We start from the raw sequence: 19,802 nt of genomic DNA, 5'->3' as shown, positions 1-19,802 counted from the left end.
CACATAAATAGTTCAAAAGATATGCAAAGCAGTTCACTAATTTAAATGAATATTTATTATAAAATGGCTTTTAAGCTTCAGTGAGACGAAGGGCATGAATGATTTGATCTCTTATTTCATTTGCTTTAAGACAGTGATTAAAAGAAACATAATTGAGAACACTAAAAATACCTTCGAATTTGGTAGTAATGCACAGGAATGGTCTCAACATCGATTTACAATCATATTGTAGAGTAGTGTTACAATCAAAGCATTTTAGATGGATCAAAGACAATATAGACAAACTACATACTCACGAAAAGCGAGCTGAGACACCTGTCATTGAATAAAAGAAGTCTTACCTTAAATAAAGCTGCCTGAGGTGAACCCAATTCCATGAAAGGCGGATTGCCTGTCGCCATTTCCACCACCGTACAACCCAAAGACCAAATGTCAGCCTATACATAAAATGAAACAACATTTACAGCTTATTAATATATATTTTTCTATACATCCAAGTAAAATGGTGAAAGTGTAAAAACGTACAAAGATATTATAACAAACGAAATGCAGTTTGAAAAACCAACTCTCCATAAAGGAGATATTTCGAGCTTAGACCCCTGCAATGTGGGTTGACTGACATATGGTGATAATGATCATCTCTGCTTTACCATCCACCGGCCAAATTCACTAACTTGGATATATGTTAGCAACCTAATATAATAAAAATGAAATAAATAATACCAGCCAATACCAATATCTTATTTGGTTAACGAAAATCACAATGTTAACTGGGCAACATCCAATATCTGATCTAGTTAACATTGATTATTTACCCGAATGTATTATAAAAATCAATAGGTATATTCAAATCTAGTTATCATCTCCATTGGACTTGTATCGCAATCAAATTCGCCAAAAAAAATTCTGTCGTTTTGTGAGGTGGACGAAGTAAAGTCACACATTGAAAATAAATTAACATCAATAAATATATCCTGTGTCCTTACATTACACACCACTATAAATTTTAAATCGTTATACAAACACGTGTAATTTTAACACAATGACATATCGATTCCATGCAGTTTGTGTGAACACGTTAGATCATGATCAAATAGTTTTGACAGAGGAGTAACCTCTAGCGAGGCAGGTCCTATGGAAGGTAATTGGCCTGAGGTTAGTATTAAATAAATAGTAAACACGATATCACGTGACTCAAGAGTTACTGACAATAACTAGTTGGTAAATTTCCGTGTTACATCAACTAATGGTACTCAAAATTATTGAATAGGTCAGCTGATAATAATGATTGTAAATTATTGCCATTGTATATTAAACTTACCGGAGCTCCATAACCACGCTGTCCTTTATCGATGACCTCCGGCGCCATATACTGCAGTGTGCCGGCGAAGGTCTCGGTAGATGGACACAAGCCAGCCAGTCGCTTCGACGTACCGAAGTCCGATATCTTGACAACTCCGCTATACGTGTTCACTAGTACGTTGTCACCTTTGATGTCACGGTGAACGATTTTTTGATCGTGGAGGTATTTTAGACCTGAAAATCAAAAAAATATATTTTTGGACGATATTTTAAGGCGACACAATAAAATCAACTGTTATTGGTCTTGTGTTACCATAGTGCTTATCATAGCGTAGGCCCAGAACGTCGTTGAGTAAATATTATACAGATAATATTTTTAACACAATAATGGAATCGACTTCAAGGTTATTTTGATTTTAACAAAAAATTAAGAAACCGATTTCCATGAAAATGAAATGGGATCAATCTGAAAGTATTTTCAACAAAAAAAAGAATTTTCAAAAAATTGGTTAATAAATGACGAAGTTGTGAGGAAACAAACATAATAAAATAAACATAGGTACGCGTCTAATTGAGAACCACCTCCTTTTTTTGAAGTCTGTCGAAAATTTAATATTTACATTAAAGTATGATAATTTTAATTAAAGATGTAATTTAGCATGAAGTTAGTTTATGGTTAGTAGATGTCCGCTAAGAACGGATATCGCGACACGGCCGTATTAAAGAGGTCTATAGACGGACGAAATCTGGACGCCGGATAGTATAAAAATAAGTGGAAAACAAGGTTTTGAAAGTTTGTAAAAAAAGACCATTATTTTTATTATTAAGTATTAAGTTATATATTTTTTCAAGTATATTCTGTACTAACCTTCCAAAATTTGCTTAGTATAATACGCGATGGTCGCTTCATTTTCTTTGAGCGGGCCCCACTTGGACCTCAACAGAGCAGACAGCGAACCTCCAGGAACTTGTTCCATGAATATTTTGAAGTAATTGTCTTCTGATATTGATCCGAGGTACTGAAAAAACATTAACTGAGATAAGTCGTAAACCATATTTAATATGGTTTACGACTTATCATATCGATATTCCTTGGAAGCATACTAAGCGATTTAGTTCCTCTTTCTTTTTTCGCACTACAAAAATGTGGAATGGTCTTCCAGCATCCGTTTTCCACATCACATTCAATATCTTCAAGTCAAGAGTGAATGTATTTTTTAAAATTTTATTCTTTACCAGTTAGCCCTTGATCACAATCTCGCCTGACGGTAAGTGATGATGCATTCTAAGAGGACGGGCTAACTTGTTAGGAGTAGGATGACAATCCACACCCCTTTCGGTTTTTACACGACATCGCGGGTTCCATGGAGCCGCTGGATGCTGGCGGCTTAAGACCATTGTTTGGAAGTCCATGCAAGAGGCCTATGTCCAGCAGTGGACGTCCATCGTAAAAGCCTCAATAATTAGACCTCTAAAATTAGATACACTGTTCACAATAACGTTAATTCTTTTTTTAGGGAATAATCTAGTTTCTAGGATTATTTTACAACTAAACTATATTTTCAAGCTAAGAAATGCAAGGCTTTGTTTTTACCTACTGCACTTCTCATAAGGTGTGGTGGGCCAAGAAAGATATGCTATCGCTGCAATTTTATCACACCCTAATTTTGCCGCCATAAGCTTCAACTGTTTCAGCTTCTATTGTGAAAGCACTGCCATGGTCTTTATCGCGATGGGCCATGGTGCAAGCCCAGATTTATATTCATTTTCATATCATTATAAGCCGATAGCCGGCCACTGCTGACGTAGGCCTCCTGCATGGACCTCCAAGCACAACAGTCTCGAGCCACCAGCATCCAGATTTCTGCAATCCGCTTGATGTCCTCGGTCCACCTAGTGGAGGGTCGACCAATTCTGCACTTACCGGTGCGGGGTCGCCATTCCAGCACCTTGGGGCCCTAACATCCATCGGTTCTTCGAACTATATGGCCTGCCCATTGCCACTTTATATGACTTATGACTTTGGTTCGAGATGTATATTACCTGCACAATATTCCGATGCCTCAACTGTGAGTGCAGTAAGATCTCTTCATGCAAAGGCTGCACATCTCCCAGGTTCTTCTCCGGGATCTCCTTGACGGCGATCCTGACTTGCGTGTTGAGGTCTCGCGCCGCGTACACCACTCCGTACGTGCCCTTGCCGAGGATGACGCGCTTGTTGCAGTCGTCTAGTTCGTATTCGAACTGAAACAAAGAAACAACAGTTGTAATCTATGTTTGACAATAGTACCTACTGGCGTTTGGCAACTCAGCTAAAAAAAAATCGTATTCGGGCGCATTTTCTACCGCGATCAATATTGATGATGACTTGGTTTGAATATATTGATTTTTATGATACGTTCGGATGTTAAATAATCTAAATATATAAAACTCAAAGGTGACTGACTGACATAGTGATCTATCAACTCAAATGGTAAAATGCAGCTATTTTTGAATTGGCTCATCTTTCTTAGGGGAGATGGTCCATACGTACTAAGAACTTTCTCCTCAAATCGTCCTCAGACATCGCCATTGCTAAATCGGTCCATTCATCTGATAGCTACTCGTACTCATACCACAAACACACTTAACATTCTTTGGAATATCACATGTTCTAAAATAGAAGCACAAGAAAAGAATAATTAAATACTAACCTTCAATTGGTCCTGCATAACGCTGGTATCCAGGTCCGCCATCTTTTCATGATCCGCTGTAAGCTCGCCCAAGTGTTCGTACAGGTGTTGTCGGAACTGCGGCGACGGGAGGAATATTTGGAAGTCGTCCGAGTTTTCGCTGACGTATAGGAACAGGCAGCGGTCGTCGCGCTTGTACAAACTGTATGTATGGAAAATTACTTTGAATATACATTTATTTATTAGATATTTATTAGATTAATTTTTAACCGACTTCAAAAAAAGGAGGAGGTTCTCAATAAGATTGATCAACCCTCCCGCGTGGGAACATTTGAGTGCCCAAGCAACCGGTGGTCAGGACTCCAGAGTGAGGAACCTCCTCACAATACGCGCCGTCTCAAGAATCACTGTCTTCTGTATAGCTTGTGTGTAGCTTTTCGCTATAAGACCATTGACTGAACCAACTATCGGAACAATAATCAACTCTCAACTCAACTCAACATTCCATATGGCGGTAATCTCGTGAGAAAGGTCCAAGAATGTACATATTATTAAAAATCCGGATTGAATTTTTCGACCACGGCGACCAATCTCATGTTGAGATTAACCATATACGCAGGAGATAATATAATTACTCAATGCAAATGCAAATATGAAATAAGCTAAAATAATTGTGTACACCTATCTAACGTTTCTGCTTACTGTTTTACTTTACTTTTCTTTTTTGTAATGTATTTCTTTTTGTAATGTAGTCCTATTTATTGTAATTTTTGTAATTAATCCTAGTCCAACGGAAAGCATTAGAAAATCCTACCTGGTCTCCACGATACAGATCAATTTAGTATGGAGACCACAGGCAATGTTATGGTTTTTTGTATATATTTTTGGTCAATAAAGATTTTATTATTATTATTATTATTAATTCACAGGTGTGCACAAGCACAGGTGCACTTTCTTTTCCCTCACTTATAGTCCGATCGGAAGGCAGACTGATACGACCGGTAATAGATTAGGCGCAGGACCGACGGCTTTACGTGCTCTCTGACGTTACTACCTGGAAGACAAACTATACCTGTAAATACGTATCATGTGCACCGTTACGTATGACGGCACGTATCCTTGCATCATTTCAAATATACCTGGAAGACAAACTATACCTGTAAGTCCGTATCATGTCGGACGTGAAGAGCCAGCGGTGCACCTGTCTGCAGTCCCCTCGTATGTAGTCCAGGCACAGGTTGAATATCTCCACGGACTTTTGCTCCGCGCCCATGTGCACGTTCACGTATGACGGCATGTATACTTTTGTTGTTTCTAATATCACTACCTGTAAGACAATACAAAAATCTATCGTATTATGAAACACCGAAATTATGTAATCACTTTATTATAAAGTATTAGTTCAGAAAACAATATTAATTCAATTCACTAGTATGTATTTTGTGTATTAAGTAAATCTCATATTTTACAACATAGATAGAGCTATGAATTGATGGAGAGATTTTACTAATTAGTTTTTGGCACATAGCGAGATAGTACTCTATGACAATGACTTATTGAGGTAATTATACTTTTAAAAACTGATTATATTTTTGTGCTCCAAAGTCTTACTGAAACATGATTTTTGGCTCAGAAAAGTTATTTAGATCTATGTATTTTAATAAGAGACTAAACGACTTATGCAGCGAGACTAAGAGATTCATACTAACATAGCTTTCAATCCTTAATATGTCAGTTAATGAAAATCGGCCAAAATTAAATATTTGCTATTAAAACTGAACACTTACAGGAAACCTTATTATATTTTCACATGTGCTTTTAGTTGCCTCCACAAAGAACTCCATCCAGAAAGAAAACACTTGCTGTTCTGGAGATGTTTCTTCACTCTTTTTCCTAAACCTAAAATATCACATAATTATATATTACCTTTACATAATAAACTTAACTTACGGGGTGTAACAATGGGTTTTCTGTAACTTAAGTAGTGTTATTGCCTTCCTATTAATCTATCAATAGTTATAATAAAACTGTAACAGGTCAAATTCTGTCATCATCATCATTATCATCATCATCATATCAGCCGATGGACGTCCACTGCAGGACATAGGCCTTTTGTAGGGACTTCCAAATATCACGATACTGAGCCACCTGCATCCAGCGAATCCCTGCGACTCGCTTGATGTCGTCAGTCCACCTGGTGGGGGGTCGGCCAACACTGCGCTTACTAGTGCGGGGTCGCCATTCCAGCACTATGGGACCCCAACGTCCATCGGCTCTTCGAACTATGTGCCCCAAATTCTGTACATTTAAGATATTTTGAAAATTATAATTTTAGGGGAGGGATTTTTATACAGAGTGCTCGGGAGTGCTAGAGTGATTAGTCCCATAACTTTATTATAGGTACTAACGAGACCACTTATAGGAACCGAACTGCATAACTAATATTTTATTAACTACAAAAAAAAAATCAAAATATGTTTTTATACAAAGTAATTAAAATAATACTGACTATCCATGTAACACACGCCTTTAGATAACAAAGCGACAACGTTGTATTTTAAAATATAAATACGACATTATTATAAGGATGCGTATAAGGGACACATTTTAAGATCTATTTACGAAAGAAATATTATTTACTCCGAAAATATTCATTTTAGACACATGTTCCTTGAACATTTTGAATTAATTTTTGTTAAAGAATATACACCCTAGGATTATGGGAAATACTTCCGAGCATCATGTATATTCGATACTGAAGCCAAAAGGCATCACACTGAAATTACTGGATGAATACTTAACATGATTTGAGACCATAATATGGAGAAGGCTATAGAGGCTTTGTGTCGCAAAAATTAAATCAGAAGGGGTGAAACAGGGGTCGAAAGTTTGTAAGGAAAGTCTTTCTGTTTTCAAATTACATTTGTATGTGCACTACCAGAAAAATTATGAAAATTATATCATTCAAGATTATTCAAAATTCTACCCCTGAGGTTCAAAAAGGGGGAGTTGAATTTTTTGTAATATAAATCGTTTATGATTTGAGTTATAGTTTTGTAAAATGATTAGTTGACTATTTATTATGTTCATAAAACATGGAAAAATATAAATAGAAGTGGGGTGAAATAGGGGTTGAAAGTTTACATAGCTTTTCACACGAAAGGAAGTCGCGGGCGTCCTCTTGTCATCATTATAAGCCCCGTGACGTCCAAACACCATGTTATTTTTCAATTAGTTCAAATTCATCATCACCATCAATTTAATTAAATTATGACATGACTTGATTTTTCAAAAGTGCTTGTAAACAAAGCCTAATTGTAAAGATATGAAAATAAATAAATGAATTTTGATTTGATTCAATATTACGTACCTATCAATAAGTTCAATATTCCCTATAGTTGACTTCAGGTACCAATTCGGTGGTTTCAATTTGAACATACATTCGGCCGCCTGGATTGCCTTCACATAGTCTTGAGCCAGTACGGAGATCTCGAAGAATGTGGCCACATCCCAATAGTCCTTCAGTGAAGATAAGCTGCCTTTTTTCCCTATTAAATGGTTTAGCACCATACCTGAAAGGATAAATAGTTGATTAATTACTATATTGTCATACTAATTGATTATGAAACACGGCTAAAACCCTTAGTCATGAGCTGGTTCTTGCACGTTGCAAGAACCAACTCATGACTAAGGGTATGGGTTCGAAACTAGTCGGGCATACTTCTACCTTATGTCAGTGAGTTTTAGTCGTGTTTCATAATCAATTAATATGAATTACACTCACGATAGTTTAAATATTGTCATACTATTTATTTTTTCAAAGAATGTCTAAGATTATGAACAGTCGAAAGATTGTGAATTACAATTTAACACGTTATAATTCGGTAAAATGTAAAGAAGAACGTACAAATGAAAAAAATATCTAACCTAACCTAACCATTGGTTTTTGAGTCATTCAAGTTCCGGTTCTTATGAGTATGTATGGAGTTAATAATCTTTCGACAGTTCACCATCTCGCGAGATAGATTATAATCTAACGGTATTTATATTTTTACGGTGTCACCAATATTCAAAATTGGCTGTGGCATAAACTTCAATTTAAAACAAATAAGTCTTATAATGTATATAATTAAGGAATTTATTTTAGAATTACGAGTAAAACTATCGCGAGTGTTATTCAGTTTGGCTCACGCCGACTGCAAGAACCAGCTTATGAGTAAGGGTCCTGTATGGGTTTGAAACTGGTAGGGCATACTTCGACGATATTTCACGTGAGTTTTAGCTGTGTTTCATAATAAATTAGAAGCTTACTTATTGTTTACCTTGATGAGTAATAATAATTTAAAATGCATATAATTAACAATGTTTTAAAATTAATTATGTTTGTTTATCCTTATCGACGAATAAGAAAAAATCAATAAAATCGTCAATAACCATTAATTAATTATTATTTGACGGCCGACGGTATGCGCGGTGGATATACAAGACGGAGGTCCTGGGTTCGATCCCCGGCTGGGCAGACTGAGATTTTCTTAATTTGTCCAGGTTTGGCTAGTGGGAGGCTTCGGCCGTGGCTAGTTACCACCCTACCGACAAAGACGTACCGCCAAGCGATTTAGCGTTCCGGTACGATGTCGTGTAGAAACCAAAAGGGGTGTGGATTTTCATCCTCCTCTTAACAAGTTAGCCCGCTTCCACCTTAGATTGCATCGTCACTTACCATCAGGTGAGATTGCAGTCAAGGGCTAACTTGTAAAGAATAAAAAAAAAAAATATATTTACCCAAAATCTTTTCCCTTACTTACCTATATGTTGAAGCTCTTGTGAATTCTTGAAGTCGTTCCCGGCTATGACTAACAACGTCGCTAAGTTAATACCCGCATATTCATTTGGTTGCACTTCGAAGCCTTGTCTGTACCTGGAAAAACGATACATTTATACAGGGTGTCCCGTAATAAATGGATGAAACGCAAATGGTAGATACACCACCTAATTGTCTAAAACTAATTTGAATATTTTTCCAAAAGTCCCTAGGGTGACCAAGTTATATAATTTTTTCGGATTTGTGATTTTTTTTTATCTTGAATCAGGTTTTCCAATGCTGTAGCTGTTGTAATTATGATTTTATTTATTAGTTATTATGATATGATGATGGTCAATTTTCGTTATTTTTTTTAAAGTATTTTTTTTTAAATTACAAATAATATACAATTGATTTGATACCTTTTAATAAGTTCTTTCATTTATGTAGGTATAACACGATGAATTTTGCAAAGATTTTTTTCAACTTTCCATCTTACCCCTTACCCCATAAGTGCCCCCCCATATTCATATTTCACCTATTTACGTATATCTCTGCGTTTCTACCAAATATCCACTGGATTGGTTTACACAGACATACATTAAAATGGGCGCGAGACACACGAAACTAGACACTACCAAACTTCTCAAATCTGGTTTCAGATTTTTTTTTTAAATTTTTTAGAAGAAAGATTTTATTGCCTGACCCACGACTCGAACCCAGGACTTCGTGATCCGATACCACGTAGTCTGGACCAATGAAGCAGTTCAAATCTATTCTACCAAATCCAACAGGTTCCTGCTTACCAATGTATAGCATTCGTCAAACTCTCCACATCTGTGTGCTGAGATTCTACAAACTTATCCTTATATATTCGACCACAGAGGCACAGCATGTCGGGAAACCTATTCTCCTTCTTCTCCAAAGCCTTCACGCATACTTTTAAAGCATTTTCCCTGTCGCCTTCTTTGTTTCTCCTGAAAAAAAATTCCATTTAAAGTTCGTTTCATGTAGGATGGTGCGGGTGACAGTTCGTTTCACTCTTGAAAATTTGCCGCTATTTATGATATTTGTACGTATTATGAACGTCATACAGGCGACTGTCACTGTACCCATGCTATCTGAAAAACACTTTAGAAACTCAATATCAGCTAATATTAACGGGCTAATTTTATCAGCTAATTTGAACTCAATATCAATATCTTCAAAAAAAAAAAGATTTCGCTCAATTCGACGCGTATATTTTTTTTATTTTTTATTAATGTTTATTACCTCATAACTTAGTAATTTCTTTAACTAATTTTGAAAATTCTTTTTTCATTTGAAAGAGTATACTTCCAGATTGGTCCCATTTAATTTTCATGAAAATCGGTTAAGTAATTTTCCGTTAAAATGAAAATAACGAAATAACCCGTACTGTGGCGTTTACATTCACTATGCTAGAGCACACTTAAATCAAAAAATAAAATCTTTTTAACAAAAAAAATTTAACTGACTTCAAAATTACAAAAAATAACATTGTATGTGCTACCTGCTGGTCACGTTGAAAGGCGGTGCCATTTTGAAGTTTCTTGTTAAAAAGATTATTTAGACGATAGATTTCTACTTATCATCAGATGGACCATCTGCTTTCTCCGTTAATTATTTATATAAGAAAAAGAATAATTTTGTATTTAAGAAATAACAAAAAAACTTACCTGTTCATAGCAAAAGCGTACATAAACCTAATAATAGGCATTTTGACATAGTTCTTCCTATTCATTATGGTTTTGAGATCGTCCACGATCTGCACTATCGCGTCGTAGTCTTGTATCTCTCGGTAGGATATGAGCAGGTTGAGTATGGTATCACCAGACAGGACGGCCGGGTCGTCGAGCCGGCGGCGCATAGCGTGGAGTACGTTTGCCAGTTCTGTGCCGCTGTAAGTCTCGCGCGCTTTGCGCAGGTCCGATAGGAACTTCTCTTGGAGATGAGCTCTGAAAACGTTTGAAAAAGTAATCTTCATATATGCGAAAGGTACTGAAACCGCTTGACGTACAAATATGAAATTTGGCAGGTATGTTGTTTAGTCAGTAGACGTCCGTTAACAACGAATTTTGCGACAGAGTCGCAATTAAGAATGTCTAAAGGTAGTCTTTAAGTTAAAGGATGTCTAAAGTTTTCTTGAAAGTACAAAACTTATTCCACTCAGACGAAGAATAAAAAAATAGAATTTTGTCGTAATAAACATTAACACTATAATATTTTCTTTATAATTGAGATTACTGAGTCTAAATCCAATGGTTCAATTTAAGAAATTTTTAAAATTTTCAGTTTAGTCCCTCAAAATTCTGGAGGTAAGTTGTAAGTATTCTCGTAATGATTTCAACCTTACTAATTTATCTCCTTCGATTCAAGATCGCACAGCAACCAATCAATGGCATAGATAGATATGGATTATATAAACCACCACTCAGCAGTAGAGTAAAACGTGTTAATTATTCCTACCATGAGTTCTTTTTTAACCGACTTTAAAAAAGGAGGAGGATTTAATAGCCACGCCACTGGCTTGGCACCGCTTTCAAACTGATCAGAATATAAGACATACAACGTTATTTTTCGTTTTTTAGTTTACTAGTAACATTTTTGAAGTTTTGAATTTTTTTATTCAAACTTTTTATTGCTACGTTTTTCCTCAAATGTGAGGATTGGACGATATGTCAATAAACCCGAAAGTATTAAAAAAATCTCCGAAAAAATAAAATCTTTTTATTATTAAAATTCAAATCATTATTTCATTATTGCATTCGAAGAAATAGATTAAAGATATACTTTTTCCTCTTTCGAGAAATATGCTTTTGTAGGCGATGTATGAACGTTAATTAGTATGCAAATTAATTCTGTACACGCCAAGCTAACCCGACATTTAAGTGTATCGTGATATTTGTAGTAATATGAAAGGTTTATTGTGTACATTAGACGCCTACGCCTGGATTACGTTAAAGGTCATATTTATTATCAACTCGTAAAGGGATCGTCACCATATCAACTTGAGCCTTTTAGTATACTTTGTTTAAAACACTTTATTGCAACGCATTGGTTTGAAGACGATAATCTTCGAACGATGTTTGTTGTCATTGATAACCTATGGATCCGAGACTTGGACAGACGTCATTTTGGTACATTTTTATAATATTGGGAAGAGCGGGACAGGTTCACTACTTACAAGAAGGTTCCAGCCCTTTACTAATATCATTGTAATTTGTAAACTGAATAAAAATATTTGATTTGATTTGACCGACGTCATCAAGAGTTGCAGGGAGTCGCTGGACGCTAGCGGCTCGAGACAGTGATGTTTGGAAGTCCAAGCAAGAAGCCAATGTCCACGTTCTTTGGCCACATATCCAAAAGTTAGGGTTCAATTCAGCGGTTAGTGAAAGCCCAGGTCGAAGAAAAAAGATCCAGATGGTAATCTCCAGCCTGTTGTATTTCGTAACGGATTTACTCAAGGCAGCATCACAATCATCCATGTTGGATTGTTCCTACAATGTGGGTGCATTGTGCATCACCATAAATGAAAAAGCATTTCACAAGCGTCGTACAGTGCCCGCCACCAGATATTGTGATTGTGAAGTTAGCAACAAAGGACTGCGCAATGAATCAATAACGGTACAAACGGTTCAGGCGGGGAACATACGAGCGCATTTTGCAGCTAACTTCACAAACATAAAGATCCGTGACGAGCATAGTTTTTGGACGGCCTCCGTGGCGCAGTGGTATGCGCGGTGGATTTGCAAAGCGGGGGTCCTGGGTTCGATCCCCGGCTGGGCGGATTGAGATCTTCTTAATTGGTCCAGGTCTAGCTGGTGGGAGGCTTCGGCCGTGGCTAGTTACCACCCTACCGGCAAAGACGTACCGCCAAGCCATTTAGCGTTCCGGTACGATGCCGTGTAGAAACCGAAAGGGGTGTGGATTTTTATCCTCCTCCTAACAAGTTAGCCCGCTTCCATCTAAGTCTACATCATCACTTACCTTCAGGTGAGATTGTAGTCAAGGGCTAACTTGTAAACAATAAAAAAAAAAAACCTACATCGAATCAACTACGACCACTCTGTCTAAGAGATTATAATTATAAACTCACTTGGTTTGAACCTCAACATCTTGCAATATATTCCTGAGCCTCAAAGTAAGATGCTGCTTGGGGTCAGGCGCCTCCTCTCCCTTGAACTTAGCTGCCGCAGGGTTGGTGGTGACACATGTGCCCGCATCCGTTAGCTTGTATGACACGAACAGGAAGTTTGGTAGTGATATCTGTAAACAACATATTGAGTTAGGTCTCCTACTAATCTTCTTTATAAGCCAATGGACGTCCACTGCTGGATATAGATCATTTGCAACTGCACAGCGGCGATGTAGTGTTTGTGTATATATACACCGGTAATGGCAGAGAGCGGGCATTCTGTCTTTGGCATAGACAGAAGGCGGACGTGTGCTGCTGGCCATTATAGTGTATAACAGTGTAGTGGTGAGACGGTGACTTACTGCTATTACAGTAAGGACAAGGGACCTTACAGGCTCCCTATTAGTAGCTTGATGTCAACCGTCCATCTAATGGGGGTCAACACCGTTGCGGTGTCTCCACTCTAGTACATTGAGAACCCAACGTACATATAGGCTCTTTGAACTATGTATGCCAACTGAAGGTTTACCAAAAAACCGTTGCTTAGCAACCACTCACGTACAGATGATAATTTACAAACATGTTTCAGTTTTTATAATCCTTCAGTTTTACACACAAATGCGACTGTTTGTACCTACACCTTGCATACAAACTGAGTTATGATAATCTCAAAACCTTCTTCTGAAAATAGAAAATCTTTACTAATATCATAAAGAGGTAAAGTTTGTGAGGGTGTACAGTTCGTTTCATGTAGGATGGTGCGGGTGACAATTCGTTTTACTCTTGAAAGTTTGCCGCGATTCACGATAATAGTACATAATTTTCATGACCGTCATACAGGCGATTGTAACCATGCTATCTGAAAAACACTTTAGTTAATCTCTGGATCTAATAAACCGTTTTTGAAAAATATTCTATCAATAGAAAATCACGCTGTTAGTGAGTGTCATATGCCTCGTATTCCCATGGCAACGAAAACTACGCTGGTGAAACCGCAGGGCGTTTGCTAGTTTATTATATTTAAGTACAAATCTGTCGTTCATTTTTTTTTTTTTTATACATTTTACTTGTTGACGGACATACACGCCCACTTGATGTCAAGTGCTATAATCTTCCCCTATAAGGGCCGGCGTACACCAAACCTGTGCGGCGAAACAACGTTTGTTATTGCCAAGCTACTATCAACACAAATATCATTAAAAATAAAGTTGAAAATTAATTAACAACTATTCCCTTGGCGTGTTATGAAGAGTACCATAAAAAAGCTCAGTCAATCGGGCGATGGCGAGATGTAAGCTCGGATTTTTTTTAAAAGATCGAATCAAAAATGAGGAGATCCATAAACAACCCAGGTTACTGACATAGCTTCATTTGAGCCTCATTTGACTATAATTACACAGGCAACCCATGCCCTTTAGACCATACAGCAAAGGTGTTTTGACAGTAATAAGCAAGACTTATACTTCCCTAGATGAGCTCTGTAACAAAATCTCTACTACTCCTAAAATAGCAGTTGCTTGCTTAACAAAGTTATTATTTGTATATACAAAACATAGGTGAAAGTAGCAATTTAACCTGAATGTAATCAAGTAACTTATTATCCTCAAGTACCTACTGGACTTGGTGATATTGTTCAACTAAAATATTTTTTATTCTGTCTTATCTTTAATAATATAATAGTTCAATATCTTTGTCAATTGCTAGACGGGTTGGCGGGAATCCCAGACTAAAGAACACAATATTTATTTAGATGTTGATTAATTGATTGTAACGTCAATTTGTTTTTAAGAGTCATATATGTATAAAACGCATAGATCTATATGTCTATATGTAAACAAAGAATGAAAAATACAAATATGCAGAACACTTATAAAAAATATGCAGTAGTACCAATTAAGTAATCAAAAACTTCGAGATGATTCATAATATAAATGTGTATTCTTGTGTCAATAAAAGTATAGGAGATGCAATTGCTTTTGTATAATCGACTGATTTTACAGACATTGAGGGACTTTACATACAAACTGATAATATAAAAAACAATCAATGTTTTTATTTCTTATAGCATTAAGAAATTAAAGGATCTGACAGGGCACAATCTACCCGAATTGTAAAACAAAATCGCGTACAATATCCAAACTTCATTTATATTATTACCATAAATCCCGCTTACAGGTCAATCAAAAAGCCGATGAAAACATAATAGCTGTAACTTTGTGAATAGAACTATTATAGTATAAGATCCGGCATAAGGAATATTATATTGAAAACGTAAACCCTCATTTGCACGAGAGTTTTTTTAACGGATGTTAAAAAACACTCAAATATAGTATGAAGTTAAATGAAGGCCTATTTCCAATGCCCAAAATTGAAAATGCAACACTGCTCGAAAAAAAGCGTCGCGTTTTCATACGCTTTCACGTTAAATTTAAAACTTGTCAAACTCTAAACTCACAATTAACATATTAAATACTTTAAGTATTTACTATCCTACATTCATACTGGACTATTTAAGTATCTACAGATGGAGCCATTTATTGTGAAACATGTACTATACTGAGCTAGTCGGCATACAGATTGAGTTTATATGACTACAATTGAGAAATTGAGAGTAACAACTATTGAGTTGTTATCATTCAAGGCTTTGATAACTGTCTAATGTTTGCACGTATGTAGGTACATGAGGATATCTGAGCATAAAACCAAAACTAGCTTTTACAAGCCTAGAACTCCAATGAGGAGGTGGAGATTAATTTATGATTCATAATTTTTGTTATAATGTAACAAACAGGTCTTGGATTTAGCTTTGATCAAATTAGGATTATACGTTTTCTAAATTAGCTTAGATCTGGTCTGATATTATTGTGATTGTTTGCAAAAGCATTCTTATGCTAGACCATAAGATTGCTTTTGTGTGTTTTGTGGAAAATATTCCACTTTATATTTTGGAAATTGATATCCAACGGGAACGCGAACCACGCGGGTGTAACCACGCTGCGTCAGCTAGTTAATAATATAATTAGACATTTGACCATTTATGATGTACAAAAATTCAATCCAACTAAAAGCTAACCACTCTAAAAAGACAAGCAGACAAACAAATCTGTATAAAAGTCTTATTAATATTATTATAAGAAAAAAAATAGTACCTTAAGTCTTAATGTGGCATCAGGATCAACATCATTATAAAGCAGCACATTCTCCTTCATATCAAAGCTCTCTCTAACTCCCAGGTGGTAGAGTAGGGAGCTCTGTTGCACTTGCACGCTGAGATCTACTAGGGCCACATCAGCATTGTAGAATGTGTCCAACACACTCGTCTCGCCAAAGTCAAGCTTTTCAAACTGTAAGGAAATATAATATTTGAGTAATATACACAGAAAATGTTAGCATCCTATGATAACAGTGTGGATGCTGGGTCTATTGTATATTGTAAGAAATCAGTCAAAACCTAGTCATTATCATTATTGGGCCACAATGTAGACCAGAGAAAATATCTTGGGATTTCATGGATTCACCATATGGGTGCCAGCCCCATATAATTAGACATTCTTTAATATCCAACTTAAAGTCAATGTGACTATAATTGTGATTTTTATTTGCAGGGTGAGAAACACAACACTATATATGTTCTTGATTTGATAGAACTTTAAGGGTGTAACAAACTTTAGTGTCTGGTGACTGAGGGCAAGATTTCCTACACTATCCCAAAGAAAATATAAAGAAAATTCCACTTTATACTTGGGAAATTGATGCTGTGGACCTTATTAGTCAACTATCAAATATACCACAAGATTTTTTTTTTATTTTATTAAAAGAATATTTGCCATATCTTTTTAAATATGACCAATTTTTCCATTCCCATCCAATTAGTCGGGAAAAACTGTGTCAGGAGTGGATACAACAATAGACCAATGGGGTGCGGAATGAACCACCACCCCTTGGTGTTAAGTCCGACCGTTCTTACTGTTGAGCTATTTCGAGGAATAGTCTTTAGCTCTATTGTAAAAACCAGCGACATGCATTGTACCAACAGTCCATAGATTTGATGGAAGATTATGTTAAATCTTGTCAAATAGTTACTCCCCACTTAACATTGGGAAGAAATTTTGCACACAGTTTAACATATCTGCAGTCTATACAGTATATGTCGCCAGTAGAAACATAGGTTGACAAACTTTCAAGTTTTATAAAATTAAAAGTTCTAGCTAAGATTACTGTCTTTAAATATCAAACTTCAATAGCTACAGAGTTATGGGGCTGAACTTATGTTTGAAATGATTTTGTAGTACCCAAGCTTATCACACTTTTTATGATAAAACAAGGACGAGGCAATATTCCTTAGAGTGAGCAAAATAAATTATGCAATCTAAAATCCAACTACAAAACCTTGTGATCTAATTATGCAGTAAAATTAATCACTTACATGTATGTGATGTACGTTAGCATTCACAAGCTCAGAAGCTAAACGGACTTCCTCTAATGCCCTTTTCCTATGAGCCAAGTTCAATGTTTGGTTTATGTCCAAAACGCATGCGATGTCCATACGGGGCCTCTGGTTAGGGGCCCCAGCTTGCACAGTTGCATTGGAACCATCACTGCAAACGCTCTCGCAAATACTCCGACCGTCGCCTAATTAAAAAATAAAGTTTTCAAAATAAGAATTCAAAAATAATCGAACTCCGTCGTATTCAACAGCCAAGTTCTTACCAGATTCCTCTTGCGCCGTTGAAGTATTCGCTCCCCCGAATGTTATCATTTTCTGTTCTTCTCACAGTGGGGTCGCATATTTCTAGGAAATAAACGCTTTTTTGTATCGATATGTCCACAAATAAAATTTTAAATTCCACAACAATAACCACAACAAGTCTCACCATTCAGCTTGTTATTTAATAATAGTGTTGTACAAGCAACAGACTAAAATTCAGGTGCGCAGATGAATAATCGATTAATAAGCTGTCAAAGTCGATATTTATCGTTAAAAATTTAATCGATGTTCAAAACCAGTATCAAAATTAATATTGTAAGACCTAACCAACATTCTTTACCACAGGAATAACAATAGGTAATGTTTACGGTCCTAGTCAGACGTACGCCAACAGACTACCTGCATGACCTAGGTACAAAGGTTTATTTATTTATCGTAATTTTATTATGTACCTACAGCAGCTGTACCCGCACTGCATATGATACGATTCACTTTTTATTGCAATTTATTAGCTTAAATGTTTTTTTTTACATAAATTTTTCTATGATTTTACACAAAAAAAATTGGTTGCCTACTCAACAAAAAGTATTTTTAATTATTTTTATTCACTGTTTTAGTGAGGTTGCACAGTAATAACGAATTCCTGTTTAAATCAGTTTATTTTCCCTGGGAGCTATATATACAACAAAATGACCTCATCAACATCATCATCATATCAGCCGATGGACGTTCACTGCAGGACATAGGCCTCTTATAGGGACTTCCAAACATCACGATACTGAGCCACCTGCATCCAGCGAATCTCTGCGACTCGCTTGATATCCTCGGTCCACCTAGTGGGGGGTCGACCAACACTGCGCTTTCTGGTGCGGGTCGCCATTCCAGCATCTTGGGACCCCAACGTCCATCAGCTCTACGAACTATGTGGCCTGCCCATTCCAACTTCAGCTTCGCGACTCGCTGAGCTATGTGATTGACTTTAGTTTGTCTGCGGGTCTCCTCATTCCTGATTCGATCACGCAGAGAAACTTCAAGCATAGCTCGCTCCATCGCCCGCTGAGTGACTTTGAGCCTTCTAATAAGGCCCATAGTCAGCGACCAAGTCTCGGATCCGTAGGTCATCACTGGCAATACGCACTGATCGAAGACTTTCATTGAAGATGAAAGTCTTCGATCGATCGAAAGCACTGAGGAATTTCGGACGAAAAGATGTCGGAGTTTCCCGAACGTTGCCCAGCCGAGCTGGATTCGGCAATTCACCTCTTTCTCGAAATTGGACCTAACTAACTACCGCCAAGCGATTTAGCATTCCGTTACGATGCCGTGTAGAATCCGGAAGGAGTGTGGATTTTCATCCTCCTCCTAACAAGTTAGCCCACTTTCATCTTAGATTGCATCATCACTTACCATCAGGTGAGATTGTAGTCAAGAGCTAACTTGTAAAGAATAAAAAAAACCGTGGTGTTCAGATTCGGAAGTCCATACAAAAGGCCTATGCCAGCAGTGGACGTCCACTTGGACGGTGAACTCTTTGATATACTTATCTACTTGCGTATCGCCGGCACATGACAGTGAAAATAATATAATGGCACTACTAGTGGACGCCCGCGACTTCGTCCGTGTGGAATTCAGTTTTTCTCGAACCCCGCGGGAACCATAGATTTTTCCGGGATGAAAAGTACCCAATGTGTAAATCCAGAGTAAAATCTATTTTTATTTTAGATTTCAGCCAAATCGCTTGAGTAGCCGCAGCGTAAATGAGAATCAAACATATTTATACACACACAAACTTCGCCTTTTCAAACACAGTTTTTACAGTTACTAAAGCCACATTTCGACATTGTATACGATATTTAGGTGTAATTTATTTAAATAGTTGTTTACTGTGCGAATCAATGAGCGCTTTTGTTTGCCTCAGTTTTGATATACTTTGTTTACATTTTAATCGAAATATAATCGATAATAAATCGACTTACAACGAAAATATCGTTTAACGGTACAACCCTATAAGCGACCTTGAATATCCGTCTTAAACTGCCACCTATACAAAAATATGCAAAGCTTGTGTAGGCGTAGTGAAGCAAATGTCAAACTATGTATTCTATCGCTCACTAGATGGCGGTAATTCATAAAACCAGTTGAATTCGTACTGACGAAAAA

The 19,802-nt window shown here is 36.7% G+C and overlaps 1 protein-coding gene across 2 annotated transcripts in view; it reads right to left on the bottom strand.

The window, feature by feature from the left end:
- LOC112058316 (mitogen-activated protein kinase kinase kinase 15) overlaps nucleotides 1-17,827 on the bottom strand; it is a 35,696-nt gene extending 17,869 nt beyond the window's left edge. For both annotated transcript variants that reach the window (XM_024099038.2, XM_024099039.2), the window contains exons 1-15: nucleotides 17,645-17,827; nucleotides 17,361-17,566; nucleotides 16,084-16,278; nucleotides 12,896-13,065; nucleotides 10,473-10,751; nucleotides 9,582-9,752; nucleotides 8,780-8,892; nucleotides 7,345-7,546; nucleotides 5,762-5,873; nucleotides 5,132-5,301; nucleotides 3,996-4,176; nucleotides 3,346-3,546; nucleotides 2,171-2,321; nucleotides 1,322-1,536; nucleotides 342-437 (exon numbers count right to left, since the gene is read on the bottom strand). In XM_024099038.2, coding sequence (XP_023954806.2) covers nucleotides 342-437; nucleotides 1,322-1,536; nucleotides 2,171-2,321; nucleotides 3,346-3,546; nucleotides 3,996-4,176; nucleotides 5,132-5,301; nucleotides 5,762-5,873; nucleotides 7,345-7,546; nucleotides 8,780-8,892; nucleotides 9,582-9,752; nucleotides 10,473-10,751; nucleotides 12,896-13,065; nucleotides 16,084-16,278; nucleotides 17,361-17,566; nucleotides 17,645-17,693 — 2,511 coding nt within the window. In that variant the 5' untranslated portion in view covers nucleotides 17,694-17,827. The remainder of the gene's footprint in view (nucleotides 1-341; nucleotides 438-1,321; nucleotides 1,537-2,170; nucleotides 2,322-3,345; nucleotides 3,547-3,995; nucleotides 4,177-5,131; nucleotides 5,302-5,761; nucleotides 5,874-7,344; nucleotides 7,547-8,779; nucleotides 8,893-9,581; nucleotides 9,753-10,472; nucleotides 10,752-12,895; nucleotides 13,066-16,083; nucleotides 16,279-17,360; nucleotides 17,567-17,644) is intronic.
- Between the last annotated feature and the right edge of the window lie 1,975 nt (nucleotides 17,828-19,802).

This window comes from Bicyclus anynana, chromosome 9 (genome assembly GCF_947172395.1).
Source record: "Bicyclus anynana chromosome 9, ilBicAnyn1.1, whole genome shotgun sequence".
Taxonomy (NCBI): Eukaryota; Metazoa; Arthropoda; class Insecta; order Lepidoptera; family Nymphalidae; genus Bicyclus; species Bicyclus anynana.
Note: the sequence above shows the minus strand (reverse complement) of the source record. Positions and strands in the feature narration are given on the sequence as shown.